The sequence below is a fragment of the Pyrgilauda ruficollis genome, unplaced genomic scaffold (assembly GCF_017590135.1).
Source record: "Pyrgilauda ruficollis isolate IOZ18807 unplaced genomic scaffold, ASM1759013v1 scaffold10, whole genome shotgun sequence".
Classification (NCBI taxonomy): domain Eukaryota; kingdom Metazoa; phylum Chordata; class Aves; order Passeriformes; family Passeridae; genus Pyrgilauda; species Pyrgilauda ruficollis.
Window position 1 is genome coordinate 11,298,083 of NW_024508101.1, and position 24,348 is coordinate 11,322,430.

The window sequence follows — 24,348 nt, forward strand, 5'->3', positions numbered from 1 at the left end:
AAAGGATTTTCATGGAAGAGGTGGGAAAGCAGACACATAAGTGCATGAATGGGTATTGCAGTGCTATACTTTTGATGCTGCAGATGCTCAAGGGAGTATATTTAAGCTATTCCATGGTGTGGGTATATCTGATTATTTGCAGATAGAGCACAAATGATGTAAATATCAATTTAGTTGTGGTCATGATAATCTTCAGTCTCATGAACAGAAGAAGAATAAGCTAGGGGGCTCAGATATGTGGTAATTTTAAGTGATGGAGTTCTCAGACTATTTGCCTTCTACTTTTTGAGTTGTGGACTCTTCTAGAAGGTCAGTTGTCTTACAAGACAGCAGGGTGTCATGTGTGGCTCATACATCACCATATAAGCAGATATCATGTGACATAAGCATATGAGTGCACTCATGTGCAATTAATTGTTTCATTCTTTTTGTTCCCCTTTCATCCATAGGTGACAAAGAGGGTCAAGTCCATGCAGATGTTCCATACTCCTGTGACTTATGCAATGCAGGGTGACAGAGTAGGTGTCTGCGTGACCCAGTTTGATCCCAAGCTGCTGGAACGAGGCCTGATTTGCACCCCAGATTCACTTCACACCATCCACGCTGCCATCATTTCCTTGAAGAAAATTCAGTATTTTCGAGGAGCCCTTCAGACTAAGGCCAAGTTCCACATCACAGTCGGTCACGAGACAGTTATGGGAAGAGTGATGTTTTTCAGTCCAGCCCCTGCTGACTTCAATGAAGAAATTCAAGAAAATGAGTTTGATTTTGAAAAAGATTATCTTTATCAAGAGCAATATTTGTCCAAGGACTCAGTTTCTTCAGAGGAGAACAAAGAAAATGACCAGACAGGAGAAGTGCAGCTCCCAAAACAGCAGTGGGCTTTGCTGGAGTTTGAAAAACCAGTCACTTGTCCTAAACTGTGCCTTGTGATTGGCTCTAAGCTGGATACAGATATTCATGCCAATACCTGCAGGCTGGCATTCCATGGGGTACTCCTCCAAGGCATGGAAGACAAGAACTACGCAGAGACTTCCCTTCCAAAGCTGAAAGTGTACAAACAGAAGCACAAAGAAGGACAAGTGGAAAGGGTAAGCTGTCTCTCTATGCTGTATGTGGCACCTGGAAATATTTGTCCTGTGCATATGTTGGTGGGCTACAGAATTGTCACTGCTATGTTCCAGAGCCCTTACACAGGTTTTTGTAATGTTTGTATTACCCAGTGTATTACATCTGGTCTGCTTGCAAACAGAAATCACTGTTTGAAGTGACTGGTTTATTCAGTGCAATCCAGTGGTGAGTAATTTGGTGCTGTTTTTGCACTGATCCTTTCAGAGTCTGATCAGTGTGTTCCTCCCAGAGGAACCATCCTAAGTGACAAAACTTCCAGGTTTCCATTGGTGTATTTTACACAGTCTGCAATGCATTGAAAATGTAAAGACAGTGGAAAAGAAAGTAACATTTGGTTAAATAACACAAGTAATTATTTTTTTGTATCTTTACATTTTAATAAATAAGAGCATTTATTTTAGTAGGCAAAAAGAAATTTCCTGCAGGATGCCTTACAAGTGATAACATGTTGAAGTTGGAATCAGGTTCATGACATGGAGATGCCTAATGCATGTTATTTCTGTGTCACACAGGTAATAAAAATTATCATCATCATCTGCTATAGTGCTTGTGTTTGACCCATCTCAGTGTAGCAGAAAACAGAGCTGCTTTCTGGAGGAGTTAGCAGCTACAGTGCAAATAAAAGGGGGCTGGTTTGTACTCTGCCATCGGAATTGGAGAGATGCTCTGTCTGCAGTGGTTGGTGTTACATTGCTGGCATAGGTTTGGCCTTGGTGGTGGTTTCCCTTCAGTCAGCAGTGGAGAATCACTTGTTGATACATTGCACAGGGGAATTTTTCATGATGAATGGTTTAGGTGGAGATCTACAATGTAGAGTAACTTAATTGTTTACTCCTGAGTAAACTAAGTTGATGCAAACCTCAGCATTTGTTTAGTTGATGTATTGGTATGATAGATGATCTATTAAATTTTGGGTAAAGAACTCTTTTAATTTTGATTTTCCTAACTCAAAACTTCATTGTTTGAAAAAAATGTTTAGCATTCTTTTTTTCAAAATTCCATAAAGCTGAGTTGAGGATTGCATAGTATCTCTCCTTAATTTGCTATAGGAGACTAAACACTTGGCATATGTTACTGTGTTGGCCATGTATAATGCAGACTCCTTGAATATTGTTTGTTTGCTTTACTAATTTAATAGTAGGAAGATCCCTGCTAGGGCATGATCAGTGAGGTTCTTCAAAATGCCTCACTAATTAATTGATCAAAAGCTAATTCGTATTTCTTCCTTTTTTTCCTGAGGTTTCTATTGAATTTTTAGCTCTTAAAAAAAAAAAAAAAAAAAAAAATTCAAAGGAGAACCTCATATTTTCACTTCTGATTTTGGAGGCCTTTTATTTCAAAGGAATGACAGACCTATGGCATTGTGTTGGTTTTTTGAATGCCAGTTTTGTCATTAGAAAGGGAGGTAGTTAGGAGGGGGATGTCTGTAGCTTTCTGAATTTTTATCTTTGTTTATATGAGTTACCTGAAACTCCCAAAATCCTCAGTCACTCTTCACAATTGTGGTAGCAGGTGTATTGTCTCCTTTGTTTGACATGTCCAGCTGCCTTTCTCTCTGGCTAATGGAGACACTGAATCCAAACCTGGAGTCCAAAGTGTTCTGGGCTCAAATCTGCAGAGAAGCTCTAGATCAAATATACATGTCTATCATTCCTCTGGCACTCAGGAGCTTTCTGAACTCATGAAACTTTTGCCTTTATCTTGGCTAAAGATTGATACACTTGTGCATGGCCCATGCTGCCAGGATCCAGTGATCCTGGCTTACAATAACAATGGGAATGGAGGTTTGTGTGAGCCATGGAGACAGATGCCTTTCTCTAACTGAGGTGAACTGGTCTCACATTCTTTATTTGTGCTCTCTATACCTGGCACTGATCTATGGCACTTAAATACTTGCAGAGTACCAACTGTGTGAGTTGTCTGTTGGGGTTGACAGTTTGCTGTTAGTCCTGGTCATACAATTTTAACTGGTTTTATTTAGTGTTATTTTCAAACTGTTTGCTGGTTTATATATTCTGCTCTAGATTTTACTGTGTAAATAATGGAATAATATTAATCAATTACACTCTGGCCCAAACAAAAAGCAATGAACATGCTTTATTTAATATTTGACCAACAGAATAATTTATTAGGCTATGTTAGTGAACTATTTTATCTTCCTGTGCCTTTTAAAATGTAGATCATGGAGGTTTATTATTTTATCCTGCCTTTGTACCACAGTGTGCCCTATATATGTGCCTTGATCACTGTGTGTGTGATACTAATTGGTCCTGTGAAGGCACAATTGCCATTGCAGCTTTGTACCCACTTTCTGCCTCCTGTGGTGATGCAGATACTTGGAGCTGGCATTTTCCCTGATGCGTGCTGAAGGGATGAAGGAGGAAATACTGCAGGAAAGGCTCGTGGTGTTGAGTCCCAGGAGCACTCAGGCAGTTGGAAGGGTTGGTGGGAAGAGGATGGTGCCAGGTATAAAGGGCCTGCTGGGGAAGTGCTTACAGCCAAGGTAGCTGCTGGCTGACTGTGCTTTGCAGAGCACAGCAGCAGGAACAATTGGGTGGTACAGAGACTTATTTTAGTACACAAAGTCACCAGCTAATAGAAAACTTGAATCAGCTGGTCCCACCCTGCTGCTGATGGATGGCTGGAGATTAGGATCGCTGAATTTAGGGTGTCTATTCTTGGCACTGATACAGGAAAATTTCTTTCTCTGTTGAGCAAGGAAGCTCCCCCCTCCTCACCTTCCCTGGGGAGGCATAAAATAATAATAATAATTAAAAAATACATGTTACCTTCACAAGAAGTGAACTTTTCCTTCAGAGAATACTGCTGGGGAAAATTAGCTTCATAGCTTCCTGAAAGCTGGGAGAGAGGGAGGCAGGGCCATGTAACGTCCCTCCTCGGGTTCACCATAGAAACATGCTTCCAAAACTGGGATGCAGGGGAATTCAACAGTGCCCATTTGTAAAACATTGCTGCTAATCTGATGTGGGGTCTCCCAAGCCCCCCTGCTTGCTGCTGGAATTAAAATAAATTCCCTGCAGTTTAACTACCAGTTTACCCAGGAGAAATCAGGCATTTATGGTTTGGCTTTTTGTTCCTATTCTGATTACTTTCAGAGCACTAATGGAATAGTAAGAACTGTAAATTCATTAAGTTTCAGCATCACAGTATTTTTCTTGTGTGCCCCTTGTGCATGGCACCCTTCTGCATTGTAAGGTTTATTTTTTTAATAAAACCAGAATACTTATTCTCCAACATTTTTTCCCTCTAAAGAAAGTGGCATCTTTCCTGTTTCACATAGAAATCAAATCCATTGAAAATATGGCATTTACTACACAGTATTTTTAAAACATCATACTTTAGCTAGCAAATAGTCTTCCAGTAGTACAGTTTACTGAAATGTCATGCCTGAGCTTCCTGTTTTTTCTCACCTGCTGAAGTGATAGAAAATGTTCTACAAAACTTCAAGTACCCTGTCGTTGCATTTTTTTACTGCTCACTTTTCCCTTTTGATATCTTACATTTCTAATGCCAAGATTGAGTGGAGCACTGGGAGAGAAAGAATCAAACTTGACTACTGTTGCTCATCAAAATCTTTCAATTTACCTGTCGCAGTGCATCCTTGTTTATTCATCTACTGATTTTTTGGGGGGAAGGAGAGTAAAGGGGAATAAGTATTACTCTGATCTATGACAAATTACTATATGAGAAGTTAGTATTGCCTGAGGTGCAGCTGAAATTGAGGTGCTGGGATTGCATCTTGGCTATGAAAATGTTGCATGATTCTACTGCAGTAATGGTTTTTATCTGGTATTATACCATTTGATATTTCTGAGCTGTTATGAAAATGTGTGAATGCTCTCTTTTACTTTAGACCACGAGGAGTTTTTAATGTTTAAGTATGGTGAGTTTTAAGGAAAATCAAAATATGCTATTTCATCAGAACTAAGAGAACAGTGGTAGAGGTTCATATTTGCTTAACCTCATAGTTTCAAAAATAGTGTGAAATACTAGCCCAGCTTTCTCTTGCAGAGAGGACTTGAGAGAGGGGAGGACTTCAGTGGGAGGAAGTTTCTGTCAAGAGCATCTTTTGGGTGTGGTTATGTGGAGGCAGAGACTGTCGCCCTCTGGACGTTTTATTTTTCAAACCCTTGGCTGCCTGACAAATGCGCTTTCAATAGGAAAAAGCTAGGCTGGCAACAAGTGGCTTGTACTGATAAAAAGGTAAAAGAGAGTGCTATTGTGAACACCAGCGCAGCTCTAAGGAGTGTGATGTGGGAATCTTGGTGGAAAAAGGGCAAATGAGTGTGAAGGAGGTTTTGTCGCTCTGATTTGGCATTCAGTGCTGGCAGTGGATATGTGCTTGCTGCAGTGGAGCAGGTCAGCTGTTCCTGGAGTTGGAGACAAATTACAAAGCTAAGCAGCAACTGATGTCCTTGGATTTGTGCTTCTAGAGACTGTTCAGCTCTTCACAGTTCTGTGGGTAAAGAGACTTGTATTAATCCTAACATCATCTCTGAAATACCTTCTTTGAATTTAACCTCTACGCAGCCTTGCAGGTTAATTCCAGTCTGACTCATGAAGCAGTTACTCAGTTCCTGGAATAAATCCTTTATATTTGTCACATTATTTGCTCTTTGGCTTCCATGAACGTACAGGTTGAGTGCAGAGAGTTTCAACTGAAAGGTGAACCACAGGAGTGCATCATGCTTTCCTGCATGACTCAGATATTCTGCCTGTTTTGAAAATGTTTGTACGAGCAAGATTTATCTTAGGATGGTTGCCACAGGGTCCTATTGTCATGGGTCCTCGTAAATCCATAGCTCTGTGACAGAAACAAAAGGAGGAGGAAAAGTCTGTCTTGAAGTGTGAGCTGCACCTTCTGCACTTTCAGGCTTGTGTAGTGAAAAATATGCATGTGTTGGCTGGAATGGTTTCCCATTTTAAGTCTAGCAGAATGCTTTCCTATCATAATGGGCTTGTCCTTTATAATGATACTTTATCAGTTAGAAAAATTAATTCCTTCTATTTCAAAGTTTTTAATGTGTCTTTCTCATTATTTGCCTTGCTCCTTCGGCTTTGCTTGCTGGTAATCATGGTGCATGATGTTCTGGTTTTGTTCCTAGACACTTTGTTCACAGGTGTTGTGGGTTGCTGGATAGTGAATTTTCTTTTTGTGCCCATTTTCTTGTTGTGCCCATTCCTCTCCTGGGGGCTGAGGCCATCATGTAGCCAGCATGCTTAGTTTCTAGGGATGCCTGTCGCTTAATAACAACATGTTACTAATTGTTTGCATATTGGTGTGGTCTAAGTGTCCCCAAGGAGAAACACATCTTGCAAGAGCAAGAAGTGAAAGCAGGGTAAGTTATCAAGATCTTTATCAGTGCATCTCTTCTGAAGCCTGAATGGAAGAGAGAAAGCTTATCTTTCAGCATCTTTTAAAAGTGTTGGGTTCTTTCCTCTTCTTCCAGCAGGATAGGAAGAGCTTTGTCAGAGCAAGTACATTACCTGAGTGGTCAAAGGGAAGATCTTTGTCACCATCACTTCACAGATCCTTCTGCCTTTCAGAAAAAGGATAGGATATTGTGGAGATGAGTGCCAGTAAGCAACTACAGGAACTGTGAGAAAATGGTATTAAATTTGTTGATGGCCAGGAATGACCCAGATTGTCCCTTGGGGAGCTACACATTTTCAAAAGCAGTAGTTTTGAAAATGGTGGGGTTTTAAATCTATGAGCAATATTTGAGTGGAAACAGCACATTGAGTTACTGAGCACACGCCAGGTTTGCAGTAGCTCAGCCACACACTTAACCACACTGCTGAAGGAGTGCACAAAGAAGGAAAAATGGACTTGCCCATGGGTGAATAGGAACATCTGATGTGATTAATTTAAGGGATGAGACCAGTGGTGGATGCCTTTGCTTGGGGAGGCAGTAGGTTAGTACAGAAGTAACAGAGTATTCCTGTCTGGAAAGATTCCTGGGTAGTGGATAATTTATAGACAACACTGGCACTTTTTTCACTTAATCCTTTGCAGATATCCATAATACCAGAATTTGTTTCAGAGTTGTGCCTATGGACTGTTTTCAAAGTACATGTGACAGAAATACTGTCCCTTAAATTTTCTGTTGAATGGTTGCATGGTGCTGCTATGAATGAGGTGGTAATGAAGGTGCTATGAAGGTGCTAAATCTAATTATTTAAAATTAAATACCACCTTGGATAGATAGACTCCTCCATCTAACTTATTTCTAGGTATAGGATGTTTCATTGTCTTACTAGGGCTAATGGTGCATCTACAGTGACAGTGCAATGCCAGTAACACCCTGCATCAGCCAGGTGCTTTCTGGGAGACTGAGGTGGGGTTTGCAGACTGGTAGGGGCACCCTGTGAGTAACAAGGCCACGCTCTGAAATCTGGCTGAGTGCTGCCTGCACATACAAGCAGTGACCTGGGCTGTCTGCAGAGCTCTGTGACTCTAGCTGGGAGAAATGGTGGATGTCACTCCATCATCTACTGTAAACATGCAGACGCCACAATTACTGTTTTTCCTGCTTTGAAGTCTGAACATGAGTTTGTTTGGTTCTGCTTGGCTGCTGATGGTATGCTAAATACAGTAATAATACAGAGATGAAGGCAATCAGGTGAATAAAAGTGCACAGCACATTCACTAGTTAAAATGCACTATTAAATAGGAATAGAAAAGATGCATTCGTTTATTGGCTCTTGTTTAGTTTTTGAGTAAAAGAGTTTGAGATGCTTAGTGGGGGAAGGGAGGTCTTACTGGCCATTAAAGAGAAATACCATTTCTGTTAAACAATGCTGAGAAAAGGATGGTGATGTTTCCCAGCATTTCCCAACTCAGCATATGGATTAACAGAGTACAATAAATTGGTCATAAAAGTGTATCAGGTAAGTTGCAGAATCTGCCTTCTTACCCATAGGAAAAAAAAGTTTTGTTCACTCACCAGCAAAAGAATGGCTTACTCCACGTGACTGGGTAGTAGAATTTTGCAAGGTTTGAGTAACACCTATGGTTATTATTTACATTATTAAATTTAAAATGCAGACATGCTTTTGAGTGTTGCAAGTGTGTGGACAGCTGGTCTTGATTTTTCTGAGGTTGTGTAACAGTCACCTGTGGGGGAATCAGTTTGTCAGCAAGGCAACCAATACACCATTTTATTTATTGGATACAAAAATAAATTAAGAATGTTGCTTAGGTTGCAAAATCAAGAACTTGAAAGTTAGGAAATACCAGATTTACAGTTGCTTATGCAACATTAATTCTGTTCCCCTGTGCCTCTACCCTGTGCACTTAATAAGGAAAGGTTCCTCTGAAATTTTTTTGGATGTGGTCATGTTAAGACTATATCATGGAGCATATCAAAGAGGAACAGGGCTAAGATTGTATGGACATCTGGCATTTCTTAACTTCTTAAGTGCCCAATTCTGCAACTTACTTTCACATAAAACCTAAGTTATTTAATTTCCTAGGTATTTTTAAAGTCAAAAGATGAAGTAAAACTAAACCTCCATATTGCTGAAGCCATCCCTTTACTGTGCACCTTCACTGGGGCTGCAGTTGTCAATATCCAGTGTAGCACAGGCTTGTGTGGCTTGCTAGCACAAACCTGGTTAGCCAAATGGCAGAAGGAAGCTGTTGCCTGACAGAGGAGGTGGCTTTGGGCAGCAGATCCACACACTGGAGTTGGAGATCCTCAGGGGAGGGGACAGACTCAGGGTGTTTGAATGTCTCCAGAGGGGAATGCAAATCTGTCAGAGACAGTTCTCTCTTCTTCCTCTGCAGCAGTTGCTTCAGGCAGCTCTTTCCAGGCCTGTCCTGTCATTATTGCCTCCTTCCAGTGAGGGTTTTGTAAGCCTCTGCTCCTCATTTCCCCCCACCTTCCTCAAGCTATTTGTGGGCACTTTCCTTTAGAAAGAAATTTAACTTACTGTGGCTATAGCTGACCTCCTGCTATGTGCCAGGTCTGTGCAATGTTCCAAATGAAACTTGCCATGTCCCACTGATGCCTCCTTTTGGATGTTTAAGATTTAAGAACCTGAGATAACCACAGTTTAAAAATACTTTAAAATAGTTAAGAAATTGCCTGTGTGTTTTTAAGTCACGGAGGTACCACCAGCAAATCCTCCTGGCTGCTCAGAACCTTCTCCAGGAAGAGGAGTCATCTTCAGCTTGGCAGTCCTCTCTGTGTCATGCTTCCAAAGCCAGGTCAAGACCTGCACATACCAGCTTGTGGTTTGGTTTTTATTCTTGGATAGTAAGGATCACAGGGTTTTTAATCTGTGTAGCAAGCCAGGGCTGGCTGGTCTGGAGATGGATGGTGTAGGATGGAGTAACAGTCTTGAGCCTCCACTTTCCCATTTCTGTTGAGGTTGCTTTTTCCACATAATGGGAATGCAGCATAGATTAATAAAAAATGAAATCATGACATGAACCAGTTTCTTCTGACTTGGTAAAACTAATGTTTTCATTCAGACCATGTCAGGAATTCAGTGCCTGTGTTTGTTTTGGGATTCAACCCTTTTAAGCTTTAAACAGAGATGAAGGAAACTTGCTCTATAAAGGTGCACTGTGTATGTGCCTGGAGAATGCTGTTGGTAGAGTTTTTAGAACCTAGAGCTGTCTGATTGTGCACCTCTCACTCATTGTCCTGATTCAGTACTCAGCACTCTATTTTTTTTTTGCTGCCCTGCAAGGTTTTACCAGGCTCTACTGGTGGCACAATGCTCTGCAAAGAGAAGGGCATTTTATGGCTGCTTGTTAAATGTTCCCAAACTCAATTGTCCCTTTATTCAGAAAGGCAGAGAAAGGAAAATGGTTTTTGGATATAAGAAACATAGGCTGCTGAGAGATGGGACAAACATTTGAAAACCAAGTTAATGGATATGTGGAGAAGTTAATGTGCTGCCTTCCATTGGAACAGCAGTAATGAGATGTGAAGCAGAAGGCTTCCAGTGCTGGAGGGAGTTGCAGAAAGAAAAGTCTTTATGCTGCTGTAGGTAAGCTCTTGAGGAAAAGCTGTGACTGACCAAATCATTCATTCTTTGTACCAAGTTGTTCAGCTAATTCTCAATAACCAGCTATAAGCTAAAAGTCTTTGCAGAATCAAAAAAGCTGGAAACTTGGTCATTGGTGCAATCCTCTCAGCTCCTTTCTCCTTCACCCTTTTCGTGGCCTCATGTACCATCATTTTCTCAATGCATGAAACCTTGTTTCAAAAGAGAACAGGAATTTGCAGCCTCAAAAATATTCCCATTTCTGAACCAGAAATGGAAAGTGCTTGAAACTGTTTTCTAGCAATAAATGAGCTGTCACTGATCATGATGAAGATGTCTCAAGTGTACTTTTTCTGACGTACAAAAAAGTAATAAAAATGCTTTGTATTTTCAGTATTAGTCACAGGTTCTTTTTGTTCTTTTTTTCTCTCCTGTTGTTTTCCTGCTTTAGTTCCAATGAACCTTTTATGAGTTTGCTCAGAATAATCCTTAGGCCTTTAAAAAAATTTCTTTTTAAACTCATGTAACTTTTTTTAAATCAGAAAAGGTTATTCCTTCTCTTTCTGTCTTTTCTAGTATTTAATAGTCAGTGCTTTTACTTTGTCTTAAGCCTTTCCTTACTTCCCTCTCATACTGGCACCACTTTTTTTCCTTGTGTGTTTCTGTTCTGGTCCACTTTTTTTTTCCCTACAGATACATTATGAGATGAGAGTTATTTGCTCTCAAAATATGTGATGGATTGTTTGCGAAGGTGTTCAGGTGACAGTTATTTCTAAATGATCCTAAAAAGGAGGCTTGTTTAACAGGCTGGACAGTAGGACTTGCTGTCCTGCTCAAAGGGGCATCCTGGAGTTTGTTTTTCCTTGGAATTAATACTATGATTTGCACCGAATTCCAACACTTAATGTGAACCGTGGGTTTGCAAACAGTCTAAGGCAGGGTAAGTACTGAAGACATGAGGAGTGCAAGTTGGTTATTTTTTTTGTGCTAACTTCTTGGTTTCAGCACAAGGGTTATGTGCCAGAGATGCACATACTTCACCTACGGTTATAAAGCACTGTTTACTTTTTTTTGTGCAAACACAAAAGCCAAGTGGGAAGGGATATTTCATAAACTCAGTGCTATTGTGTCCTCTGGTCTAAGCCATAAAACAAGAGTAACAGAGACATTCCCTTTGAACTTGAAATCCTTTTCTAAGCTGCTGATCTAACCTAAGTGAGAGGGGGAGACTATACCAGCCAGAAAATTTCTCTTCTGGGTATTTTTCCCATCCTGCCCCTTTTCTTTTTTCAACGTCCTTAAGTGAGTTTGATACTGCACCTCTGCCCATAAATTTAAAAAAATATTATCGTAATGTAGGTCAGTGAACTGAAACGCCACTGTACACCATGGGGGATTAAAGTCAGAGAGGCAGCCCTCTCCCACTCCTACTAGGTCATATGACAATATAAACAAGAAATGCAAGGAGCCTTCAGCTTTTTCTTGCCCTAATCCTTTGTTTATGCAGCACTTAAACTGACTTTTGGGGTCGTCTCTGTCTGGCATTAAAGCCCTAAAGCTTTTTGAAGTTTCCCTGAAGTTAATAAAATTAGTCTGCCCTCATTGCTAGGCCCCTTGCTGCTGCTCCAGAGCAGACTGCGGATCCCTTACTGTCTTTGTGGCGTTTGGCTTTGTAAGTTCATAATATTTTATACCAAAAGAAAGACTGTTTGAGAGAAAAGCAGAAAGCTCTCCCGAAAGGCTGTTCAGCTAATAGGCAAAGTGATTGCCATTGTAGATGTTCTGAGAACTCAAAGGGGATTAACTTAAAATCCCGCGATTGGAGGTAAATTGCTGGTAAAGTAATTGGAAGTGTTGAGTTTCAGTTAGAGAGAACAACATGCATTTCTTTCCCTTTTTACAAAGCAAAGCTAAACCAAAAATATTATTTTTCTTTTTCTTTTATTATTTTCTAATGCAGTCTTAAAGTTGAGAAAATGCCTTCATAGCAATTCTCTGCTACACTCATTTATTTTAATGCAAAGACTGATCCAGTTATCTTAGTTCCTGTTAGGACAGGCATTTTCTAGTTATTTTGTCTTTGTCAGGGATAAACTGGTGATAGGCTCACTGGAGGGCAAGGATGGCACAGGATGGGGTGTGTAGTATTTAGTGCGTGAGACAGAGACTTGGGGTCATAGAGGTTTTATTCCAAACATCCAGTCAGGCAAGTCACTGATCACTTATTATCTCAGCACCACTAAAGTGGTTTTGTTTCTAATGGCCTGTAGAGATGCCCAAGGAATCATGGTGATACCTACAGAATGTATTCATTGGTTAAAGGAGGGATTTTTTTTTTTTTTAACAAGTTGAGTTAAGAACTGGCTGGATGGCTGGACCTAGAGAGTGGTGGTGAGTGGTGCTGCATCCAGCTGGCAGCCAGTCACCAGTGGTGCCCCTCAGGGATCTGTGCTGGGGCCAGTTCTGTTTAATGTTTTTATTGATGACATGGATGAGGGGATTGAGTCTTTCATTGGTAAATTTGCAGGTGACACTAAGCTGGGAGCGTGTGTCGATCTGCTGGAAGGCAGGAGGGCTCTGCAGTGAAACCTGGAATGGTTGAATGGATGGGCAGAATCCAATAAGATGAAGTTTAATAAGTCCAAGTGCTGAACCCTGCATTTTGGCTACAAAATAATCAGTAACTCCCTGCAATGTTATAGGCTGGGGGCGGCATGGCTCCCAGGCAGAAAGGGACCTGGCGGTGCTGGTGACACCCGACTGGACACGAGCCAGCAGTGTGCCCTGGTGGCCAAGAAGGCCAATGGCCTGGATCAGGAATGGTGTGGCCAGCAGGAGCAGGGGGGGTCATTCTCCTCCTGAACTTGGCACTGGTGATGCCACACCTGAAGTGCTGTGTCCAGTTCTGGCCCCTCATTTTGGGAAGGATGTTGGGACGCTCGAGCGCGTCCAGAGGAGGCAACGAGGCTGGAGAGGGGCTGGGAACACAAACCCTGTGAGGAACCACTGAGGGAGCTGAGGGTGCTCAGCCTGGAGAAAAGGAGACTCAGATGTGACCTTATCACTTTCCACAGCTCCTGAAAGGTGGTTGCAGTCGGGTTGGGCTTGGTCTCTCTCCAGGCAGCAGCTGACAGAACCAGAGGACACAGTCTTAAGCTGCACCAAGGGAATATAGGTTGGATGTTACGAAAAAGTTTTTTGCAGCAAGAGTGATAAAGTACTGGAATTGTCTTCCCCAGGGAGGTGGTGGAGTCACCATCCCTGGATGTATTTAAAAACAGACTGGATGTGGCACTCAGTGCCATGGTTTAGTTGAGGTGTTAGGGCATGGCTTGGACTTGATCTTAGAGGTCTCTTCCAGCCCAGTGATTCTGTGACCATTAGAGTGAAAAGAACAGCACAGCTGGAGTCCTTGGTTACTCTCCTGTACTGAATGTACAAGAGCAAGACCCTAAAAAACACATTTCTTTATAAAAGATAAGGGTTTTTTTAATTCAGAGGTATTAAGTGAGTGTGGCATAACTGAATGCTGATAGAGTTTGTTTCTGTTCTAATACTCAATTAAAGGTTATCATTGCTGGTTTACTCTAAGGTACTTGATGCCTGTAACACTTGTTCACAGAAGTCACTGGAGTTTTTTTTGACAGCCTTGTTGGGGAGACTAAACTGAGCCATGCTAGCCTAGTATGATTGCTCGTCCTGTAATTCCATTTTTAATTAAGTTAAAGATAACTTTGAAGTGCTCTTGGAAAAATAAAAGATGCTTAGAAAGATGTTGGCCTTTAATGTTGGCTTCCTGTGCCATTTGAGGGATAACTGCAAAAATAATAGATATATTAGAGATCCTCCCTGGAGCATATTGTACCATCTGTATTTCAAACACAGGGGAAAGAAACACTAGCCAGCAGTGGACAAGAGAGATGAACACTTTTAAAATTCTTGGTTTAGGAATAAAATATTTGTAGGATGAAGTAAGATTTTAATTTCTCCATCCACTGCAGCTGGAAAAAAAAATTCGGTTTTGAGAATGTAAGTGCTTCTTCAGGTTGGAATTAACAGCTTCTTTTTCTTCTAGTCTAGCCAAAGAAAGGGAAGTGTGCCTGAAAGCTTATCTCCCCCCTCAACCTCCACCTATTATCAGGGGCTCTAGAAAAAGACATTATTCAGTTTTGCATTTAAGCCAGAATGTTGCTGAGCAGTGATACTGCCATCAATGCTTCTCAAGCTGTTTTGAAGCAGTGGGAGAGCACAGACACAACAACAAAAAAAAAAAACATAAATGTGTCCTTTTGGGGAAAGATGAGGAGTTTGGACAGTGAGTGTTGTTGAGGCATCTGAGTGTTTCTGCACCCAGCCCAGAGCAGAGCTTCCTGTCCTGTTGTCATCTCCACGTGGCAGAAGCAAGAAGGGCTGTAGATATTTCTCATCCTGCACCTGGTCTGGGGCAGGGGGAGGTCCTGCCTGTGCTCTCTAATGCTGCACAGCCCTTTCAAGACTCTTTATAGCTGAGCAAGTAAGTTCTGTTTAAAATAAAACAAAAATGAAATTTCTGATGCTAGATTTACTACCATCCTGAGATTGGCATTAAAATGGAGGTATATATATGTAACAAAAGAATAACCATCCTAGGGATTTGAGTCTTTATATGCATTATAATTTATGGAGGAGGCTTCAGGGAAGGACAGTTGCTTAAGAAACTGGAAATACTTTGAGTCATCAATATTTTGAGTTCATTTAAACTGAGTAAAGGGGAGTGTTCAGAACTGACTGTAATTCTTTACTGTTCTAAGTCACTTTGGCTCCTGAGATGTGAAGAAAAGCTGCAACTTTTACCACAAGAAATAATCTTGGAAAGATTGAAGTAATATCCCCATATTTATTCTGATAAATAAATGCTCTTTCTGTGTCTACAAGGTAGAGTAACTGCAGGCATTGGGTGTACAAGGATATTCACACCTACAGGATTAGGCTCACTTGACTGCACCTTATACTTTGTAATGCCTAAGGGAGGGTTGTTTATCTTGCCTCACCCACCAACCTCACCGCCTCTTGTTCCTGATAGCTTAATTAACAATTCAACTTGGAATGGTTCTTCCCACTGGGTTACAAACCTTGAAATTAAAATTGGATATAGTGGTCATAAGGCTCTTGGTTTAAAAGATCAATATGTATGTAAAGGTGAGTATTTAAAAGGCTCTGTTTAGAAGCTATGTCATTTCTTGGGAAGTGTAGCTGTTGGAATGCAGGTCTGGAGCTAAGAGAAAGAATGTTTATGTAGGTGATAATGTACTTAGCTGTAGAATAAATAATGGAATAAACTTTTTGTCAGCATAAGTACTTCAGTGACTTTCATAGAAAGATTTCAAAGCAGAAAAAATATTTTAATTAACTGATCTTTACAGCATGTTCTTATGTAGGTTTTATTATTCTTATATTTTGATAAGGGAGGTAGAAGCAGAAATGTGTTAGCTCATAAAATCTTCTATGGTTTTAGACACAAATTGCCTTAAACTCAGCAGTTTAGATGACTCACCCAGAGTTTTGCTCATCTGGGGGTAAATGGTATGTCAAAGGTGGAGTGGTAGAAGTTGCCAAACTTAGCATGTAACATGGATAATTTCCTGTCACTTCAGCTTGTGGAGTTATGAATCCCTATTTTTTTTTTTTTTGCAGGTGATGGACGATTACAGTGTGATTGGTCGTTCATTGTTTAAAAAGGAAACAAACATCCAGATTTTTGTGGGTCTGAAAGTGAAACTGTCAACAGGAGAAGATGGAATAATAGATGGTGGTTTTGGACAAAGTGGTAAATTCAAAATCCGAATTCCAGGTAGGTGTTAGCGGTTAACTAATAACAATCTATGTCCACTGTAGAGGAACTTCCCATGCTGCAAGGTGAAGTGCTACCAGTGATCTGAAGTTTTGAAATCAGCTCACACCCAGCTGGAGCAGTGATCTGGTGGGGACTGTACCTCTTGTAATTACATGGTGGTGGCTGTGACTTACAGTGTGAGACTGAGTGGCCTGAAGCCACATCCCCTGTGTCAACAAACTCGGGTCTCAAAATGACTTCTTGCTAAGTGGCACTAACACAGAAATCATGCTGTGCCCAGAGAGGTTTGTGGCAATCTCTCCTCTCTTAATGTATGTATGATTTGCACCAGAGCCCTTCTGAACAAATAGAAGAAAGCAAACCTGCAATCATTTTTACCTGTGGCTGCTTATTAAATAGAGTATATTGGATGCAAGTTCCTTAAATTGGCTCTGTTCTGCATGTTATTACCTAACTTGCCTTCAAGCAAAAACTGCTTGATAAATGGGGTTTTGGACATCTTGAGAGTTTTTTTATTGCTTGTGTCTCCTGGTTTTATAATATTATATATGACTCTATTTTTCATCCTTGCTGAATTACAGGAAGGATTTATGCCTCCTTAGGTTAGAGCATGGGAAATTATGGGTGCTAGAGTTTATAAGTGTCATTTACTGGGGGTTTTTTCCTCCTTTTACAGCAGGAGAGTAGTTCTGAACCTTTTCAAAAGGCAGTAATAGGTGTTGCATTTAACTGAGATTGCAGGATAAGATTTTAAGGATACCAGGCAGTACTTTTGTATTTCAGTTTTGTCTTCAGCCCATTTGTCACTAGTTAATCCCCCACCCTCTTAGGGAGATGAGCAAGATTGCTTCTGTTGAACAAGTGGGGAAAAGAAGTTACAGTGTTCTATGGCAGCAAACATAGCCACTTACCTTCAGAGAAAGGTGAAGTTTCCTGATTCCTTGCAGAAGATGGACTATCTTTCCATTTCATTTAGAGGGTGATGCAACTGCTCTAATTTTGACCCTCTGCAAGTTTCCTTTCTTCTTCCTATTACAGGATAAAAATTTCTGACTATATAAAATATCTCATGTGTTCTATCCTAGCTGTACTTCTGGTTTTGTAACCAAATGCTAGATTTTGCAAATAGGTAAGGCTTCTGAAGCCTAATTAGCACTCACACTTCACATTTAAAGAAAAAGGTTGCACCAGATAAGTGTTTGCTTTTAGTTTGCTGGTATAGAAAAGATTTTGGGGATTCACTGAGTTACCTTTAGGTAGGTGATGAAATGATGCATAGATGACCTTAGAGCTGAAAAGCTGAAAATCAAGATGGTGTCTTGCTTAAAAATGTAGTTATGTAACTTTCTTGGTCACTTTTCTCTCCCAGAGGCAAAAATCTGATGAACAAAAAGAAAAGGAGGATGGCATTTACATTGCCATTTCTGCATTTTTGGATGGAGGAAATGGTTCTTCCTGGGACAGAGAGAAGCCTTAAAAGGAGTCTCTGGCACCCTTGTGGATTTAAGCAGGAACTGTAATTGTCAACCAGCAGTTACATTAAGAAAATTGTATATAGATTTAGATAATGGCATTTTGCTCTGTCCATTAAGCTAGTGGGAAGAAATGATACCTTTCACCAAGGTGTTCGTTATCTAATCTTGGTTACACTCATCAGGTGTTCAACAGCAGACCTTGAAACAGAGGACCCTTTATGGTTTATTCTTTCAATGAGAAGAATATGTGGTAGAATGCTAGAATTTAATACCTCTCTAAAGTAGGCAGAATAATACAACTTAGTTTGCTTTGCTTTAGTCTGGGTCAAACTTGGGTGCTCTTGTTGTTTGGAAAGAAAAGGCAGTAAGTTAAATTCAGTCAGGTTGAGGGTATCAAGGAGTGGAAAAGAAGCACAGAATTTGAAATAGGCTAAAAACCTGTCTCTTTAAGAGTTCCAGAGATTTGTGTGTAGGGGGAGGGCCATTGCTGTGATACTGCTTGAGTCAACTGCAGTTCACATTCCTTTGTTAGATCAGTGTTGCTTTTTTAATGAGTCTGCACCCTGTTTGTGAGTTGTTTTTTTTTTTTTTTAATTTCACTGGTCAGACTTCTCTTTCCCTTACCCCATTCTTCATATTTGTCTCCTCTCATACAGTCTCTTCCATATTTTTTTGGGTAGACCTTTTTTTAAAATTTTTCTAAAGTTATTTTTCTGTGATTTCTTCAGAAATGTATCAGGGAGTAAGAGGGAAGGAAAGGAAATGTCCAGGTTGAAAACTGCCTTGTACTGCCTCAGCCTGGCAGTCCATCAGTCCTCTTGTATTTAAAACCAGTCAACCCCTAGAACTGAGTTAGCTTGTTCAGCTAGTTGACCCGATGATAGCTGGTGACTGGTTCTAGAAACAAACCTCTCAATGCCAGTAAAATTCAAGGAGATGTGTCAGAGATTTGTGTCCTGACTGCTGAAGGTAATAATAGACCATGGCACATCTTAGGGCACATCGACATGGTCCCTCTGGTACCCACAACACCCTCTCACATGGAGCAAGTGTTGGGCTCCCCAAGTGTTCTTCCATACTCTCCTGGAAATGGCTTGTGTTTGCCATAGATCAGCCTGGGAGCTTTGTCTTGTGTCATCTGTGGGCTGAAACTTGGCAGACCTCAACTGGGAATGGCAGAACGTGGATCTGTTCTTACTCTGGCACTGCTTGTGTGCAGCAGTAAGTCAGATACTTCTCTCTGCTCTTCTGCTTTGTGAAACAGGCATAATTACTATCCATTCTGGAAAAAAAAAAAACCCAAAATAATGAAACTCCCGATTTAGATTTATTCCAGGCTTAGAGCATTAATATTTCTTGAAAAGACATAATTATCTTTCTTTAGAGTACAAAAAGCACATCTAGAGTACAGCATGCAATTGGAAGTTCCTCAGTTGCTGAAAGATGTCAGTACTTTGGAAGAAGTTCAGGGAAGAGCAGCAAGAATGTTGGAGAGGCTGAAGGGATTGATTTATGAGGGAAAGAAGATGAAAAGAAATGCATGAAACTTGGCTAAACGATATCTAAGTGGGAGATATTATTATCCACAAGTATTTGAAGAACATAATGGAGAAGAATCCCTTAGGGTGGTCCAAGGAGGTGGAAGCAAAGCTTAATAACATGAAATAAAGCAAAGTGTAACTTGACTATTGAGAGATGTTATTTAGCAGAGATGTCTTGCACTGCCAGATCATCTTTGCAGATGAGGATGTATTCCAATTTGACAATATTTATGTGTAGTTTGCCTGGATGTTTGCTAGTGCAGGGTAAAACAGGCAGGTAGTAGGATGGTGGGTGGAAGTACAATTTATTTTTCAGTTCACTTCTCTTTTTGTGTCCAGGCATGCTTTTATTGCTTGTATGACAAAGTATAACCTTTCTAGAATGTTTGCAGCAGCATCTAAAAGAAAAAAGTGTTTGCTGGCAGATCTGTTCTGTAGGGCTCGGTTGTGGAGCTGTTTGTGCTTTAACTGAAGGCGAAGTTTCAAGGCCTGTTAATTGACAAGATGATGCTTCCTTTCCAGACTGGTTGCATGATCAAATGCATAAAAAGGGGGACATAATCTCTAAACTCACAAGAGAGTTTTGTGTAGTTTAACAAGCTGCTTAAAAAGCAAACGGGGTTTGAAAGGCAATTTGAACTACACTGCTTTTAAAGTTATGCTTTGTGCGGATGAGGGAGCGAGCTACTGATGGGGCACTGCTTGCTGAGGTGGGTGATATGTGGCAGCTGTTTTACTTGTAAATGGAACACTGTACAGGGTAAATGAGTGAGAAGTATTGTTCAAGAGCAAGTTTGGGAGGCAAAAACTGTATGTTTAAGTGTCTTATTCTAAAGAAGATAAAAGCTAACAATGACAGTCTTTGGAAAAAGCTTATTTCAACATACCTTGCACCAAGGAATGTTGTGCCAGTTGATATGACATTTAGAGGAAAGTTCAGCAAATCATTTGAATAATTTAGTGCTAATTGTGAATTTTATTTAACTGTTTCTCACCCAAGAACTGACCCTGTAAAACTGTGCTTGGTTTGCAAAATCATGATCTGCTGCTGTGTGTCTTGACATCTTCTAAAAGATTGACTTTAGGTATGCCCATTTCTTTGGTTTTGGCTCATTGCATTTGTCATGTGCTTGTTTATTGTAAAATGTAGCAACTTTTTAAATCTAATTGGAGCATGTGTGATATCTCAAGCATGGTTCACTTTCCTTTCTGTCTAATTTCTAGTGAAGTGTTCATCCTTTCTGAGGCACTGCAATGTGTCTAACTGCCGTTCTCCTCTTTTTGGCTAAAAATTGCTGTATGTGACTTAGAGTTACCTTATTTCTTAATGTGAAAGAAGCAGTGCATATCTAACACTCCTAAGAGCTGAACACATTCCTGAATTGAGCAAATGTAAATGTAATAAAAGACACTTTTCATAAGAAGAGATAAAAATGAGAATATTGGAGTACAAGCTTTGTGGCTTCACTGTTCTTTTTAGCCATACAGGATAACAGGAATTTTAAGTTTCTTAGAACAGGTGCAAACAAAGTGGTTTACGACTTTGTCTTTTGTTACCAGTAACTTTTTGCCTTGCACTTGAGAGAACAAGTCCATTTCACTGTTCCCACTGCTTGTCAGGGTAAGAGGGATTGAAGGTGCCATAAAAGTCTGTTCTGAAGGGACAGCACAGATCTCTCCCTCACCAGGACACAGCACCTCTGGCATTCTGCAGTGTTGGTGTAACAGGACATACAGTGGTCAGAATTCAGCAAAGTGTCTTATTATTGAGAATTCCTTGTATTCTTACGTGTGAAGTTAAGGGTAGGAATACAGAATATGTTTTCCCCTTAGTATATTGTGGATTTGGTACATCTTTGGTGTTTTTGTACTTTACTGCTTTTTCACTGGATGAGGTCCCCCGCTGGCTTGCAAAGTACTTAATGACATAGTGGGAGAGGTATGAAGTAAGAGCTGTACATGAACAGCACTACTCTGCATGATTTCAATTCCAGTTAAAAACTGAGGGTTTAAAAGTGGAATTCTATTGTTTTTGTATTTTAAGGATTCCTCTTAAACAAGGAAGTTGACTGGAGGTTAAATAGCATGAGGGAAATTAAAGTTATGTGAAGACTGAAAAATACAACAGTAAAATAATTTGTGTATCACATTGTCTTCTGTAACCTCCTCCTTAAGAGCTATCTTAATTGTATTCTTTTTTGATATTTGATTTTTTTTCGTTACTATTGAAGGCATATGTCGCTTTGTTCAGGTAGGTCTCAGCACTCCAAGGTGGCTGGCATTTGTGGAATATTACTTTCAGGGGTTTGGGTTCTTCTTAACAATTGCAGGAGACAAGCTTTAAATGGTTGACTGTAGTTCATGTCATATTCACAACTCTGTGATTTGGAGGACACTCCTTACTGACACCAGTAGGAATGGGGCAGCCTAAACCTTTTCATTGCACTGAGAATAATTAAACATCCTGTCACTGAGCAGCATACCTTTTTTGTGGGAGATCTTGACATTTGGAATTCTTTGCTTATGTTGCATTAGAATAGGATAATCTTCTCTTAGGCCAAATGGAATTTAGGCACATTTAATGTCCTTGTTTTCCCAGCCTGGCTTCTGTTTTAATAAAGGAAAATAAAAAAATGTTGGCTGCAAGGGTCTGGTGGTTTGCCATCCCTGTCAGTATCAGGTGAGGCTGAGCAGGATTTCAGTCAAGAGGAAAAACAAAAGCCCAAGGGCAAAGAAATCTGTGTAGCTGTGTTTTATTTAAAAGCTGGAGATTAGCTCTGCTTGTTCTTTCACAGTCTCTTTTCCCCTACCCTCTAAACCAAACAAAACCTAAAATCCTTAAGGGGTACTTCAGGCATAAATCTCCTTCTCTCCTTTTTGTGCAAGTTGGCTGGTGTAGTATGGACAGAGGCTGGGAAACAATTGTTGCCAGAGAAGCATCACTTCCTTGTATGATCCCCTCTTGAGCAGATTAAACTCTAGTGGTGTGGAAGTCCTGGTGACCACATAGGAGCTAGGAATTTGTACTGCATTTGCACAAAAAGGTTGGCCTGAAGGAATGGAGCCTACTTTTGAGTGGTGACATCATGTGAGCCCATACTGACCTTTGAAGCTGAAGAAGCAGATTTATCGACCTTAGAGAGTTCTTGTGGAATCAAAGTCAAAATTTGTGTACATTCCTTCTGAATGAAAACAGAAGTCAAGGAAATAACAACTTACTAACTGCCTGTCTGCCTCATTCATGATGGGATTGGGAGATCCTAGTCTGGTCTGCAATGACACAACTGCAGGATGGAATCTCTGAATTGAGAGCTCTGAAGGGGGAATGTGTTGATAGTAAGATTGGTTTCACAGGCAGCAGTCATTGCACTCTGGAGGAGATGCTGCTCCCAGGGCAGGTTATGACTCTGGATTTGAAGTTTCCATTGGAGTATCTGTCCAGCAGGTTGTTTTTTCTGGCATCAAGCACATGTGGACTATGGAATTATCAGGCATCAGGTGATGTAGCAGCATTTGAGTGTGTCTGCAAGAAAAGAGTCCAGCTCCTGTGTAAGCCCTTGTGTTGGGTACAATATGTTCTACACAGTGATCCTCTGGGTCATTGAAGAGTGAGAGGGAGCCTTTTATTTTACTGCCACACATCCTTTCAATTCTTGTGCAAGAGGAGCTTAATGGAAGTGCCATTAGTGTAGCAGAAGGACATTGGTGGTTCTGCACCACATTTCTGAGCCCTTTTTGCTTCCCTGAGTAGCAAGTGTGAGCTCAGCCCCAAAGCACACTGAGCTTTCGCTCTGGGCTTTGCTGCCTCTTGGGTTCACGTGCAGTCTGTTTCTGTACGACTCAGCAGAGCATGTTTTTCTGAGCTTATTCTGTCTATGTGGAAAGCAGTAAGGATGTAAGTGCTGCCTCAATCTATAAAGACAAGGTGGTGAAGTTAAGCATTTAGAACTTCAAATATATTAAAAAAAAATCTTAATTGGCTCTCCATTGTGAGATGCATTATGATACCAGGTCTAATTCAGTCATTGCATTCTCCACACTGACACACACAAGGAAGCTTTGCTGGTTTTGGTGATGCTTTGTAACTGACCTGTTGTCCTGTACTGAGGGACTTTTTCCTCCACAGTGAATAATCAACTCCTTTATTTTTTGCATTTCACTGGAGTCCTGCTGTAAATATGAAATCAATTATTTGTGCTATTTATGGAAAAAATCCTATTAAGAAAATAAAAAGAATTTCAACAGATGGGATTTATTTGACCATAGGGTATCTTAACTTCTACAAATTCTACCACTTGGGGAAGAAAAAAAAATACACAACCCACAACCAAAATAAACCCCACTTAGTAATCACTTGCATACATTTTCTTTTCTTAATACTTGCTTCCAGTCTCCATTGAACCTCTCTTCACTTTGACTAAGTTTTTGTTAATGCTCTCACCTCTCTCCTCTTTGCTTCTGTTCTTTATTCATCTGCCCATCTTTCCTGGTCCCTGAAGCTGGATGCCACTGACAGCTTGGTTTGCCCTCAAATATTTCTACCAGCGTTTTCAGGCTTCTGTAGGGATGTGCAAGGTAGAGGTGATGTTTTCTGACCTGTGGGTGTTCTAGTGCTGCAATATTGTGAGCTCTTGAAAGGAAGGGCTGAAGGAAAATCCAGTCTAACTCTGTGCCTGAGAGTGCCCTCTGCAGATGGAGGTCGTTGGGAATTGAGCTGCCAAAATAGTCTGCTCCAAGTACATTCTAATTAAGTTTCCTTTTTTGCCTCCAAGAACAGCAACTGCTCTACTGGTTATCCTGAAGTTAAGTTTCAAATCCCTGCTGCAAAATAGAAAGATGCTATAATAGAATTTATTTATCTTAATTTGAGGATAAAATCAGGATCTGATAGTGTGGGAAGAGCTTGGGAGACGACTGTGGGTTTTTACAAGTATTTTTGAAACTGAGCAGTTGTTGTTTCAATTGGCAGTGACATTGGTAGTCAGCTGTCCAAAGTACTCATGACAGTAAGCCCCCAAAGAATGATTTTCCTTTTATTAAAAGGAAAAAAAAATCTGTAAAGATTGTTTCTTTTCTTAGATAAACTCAGGTCATATATAAGATTCTCCTAAGCCACAAGAACTAGATACATAAATTAAACAAACTGAGATTTGCACTCAGTTGCATGTTTTTAGGATCTGGGATTTCAAAAGAGGTGCACTTATCTTGAGATTTGTGGTAAAACTGAGAGCTGGAAATGCTGCTGTGTATAATAACCTTACTTCTGTGTGGAGTCTCTTGTGGTTGTAAGTCTTTCCAGTTAATCCAGGCTTTGTTATTTTGGGGGAATGTAGTTATTGTGGAAAGT

At 40.4% G+C, this 24,348-nt stretch overlaps 1 protein-coding gene across 2 annotated transcripts in view; it reads left to right on the forward strand.

Annotated features, from left to right (window-relative positions):
• The window catches only part of EEFSEC (eukaryotic elongation factor, selenocysteine-tRNA specific), a 121,140-nt gene that overhangs the window by 64,672 nt on the left and 32,120 nt on the right, over positions 1-24,348 (forward strand). For both annotated transcript variants that reach the window (XM_041462169.1, XM_041462177.1), the window contains exons 5-6: positions 450-1,091; positions 15,826-15,982. In XM_041462169.1, coding sequence (XP_041318103.1) covers positions 450-1,091; positions 15,826-15,982 — 799 coding nt within the window. The remainder of the gene's footprint in view (positions 1-449; positions 1,092-15,825; positions 15,983-24,348) is intronic.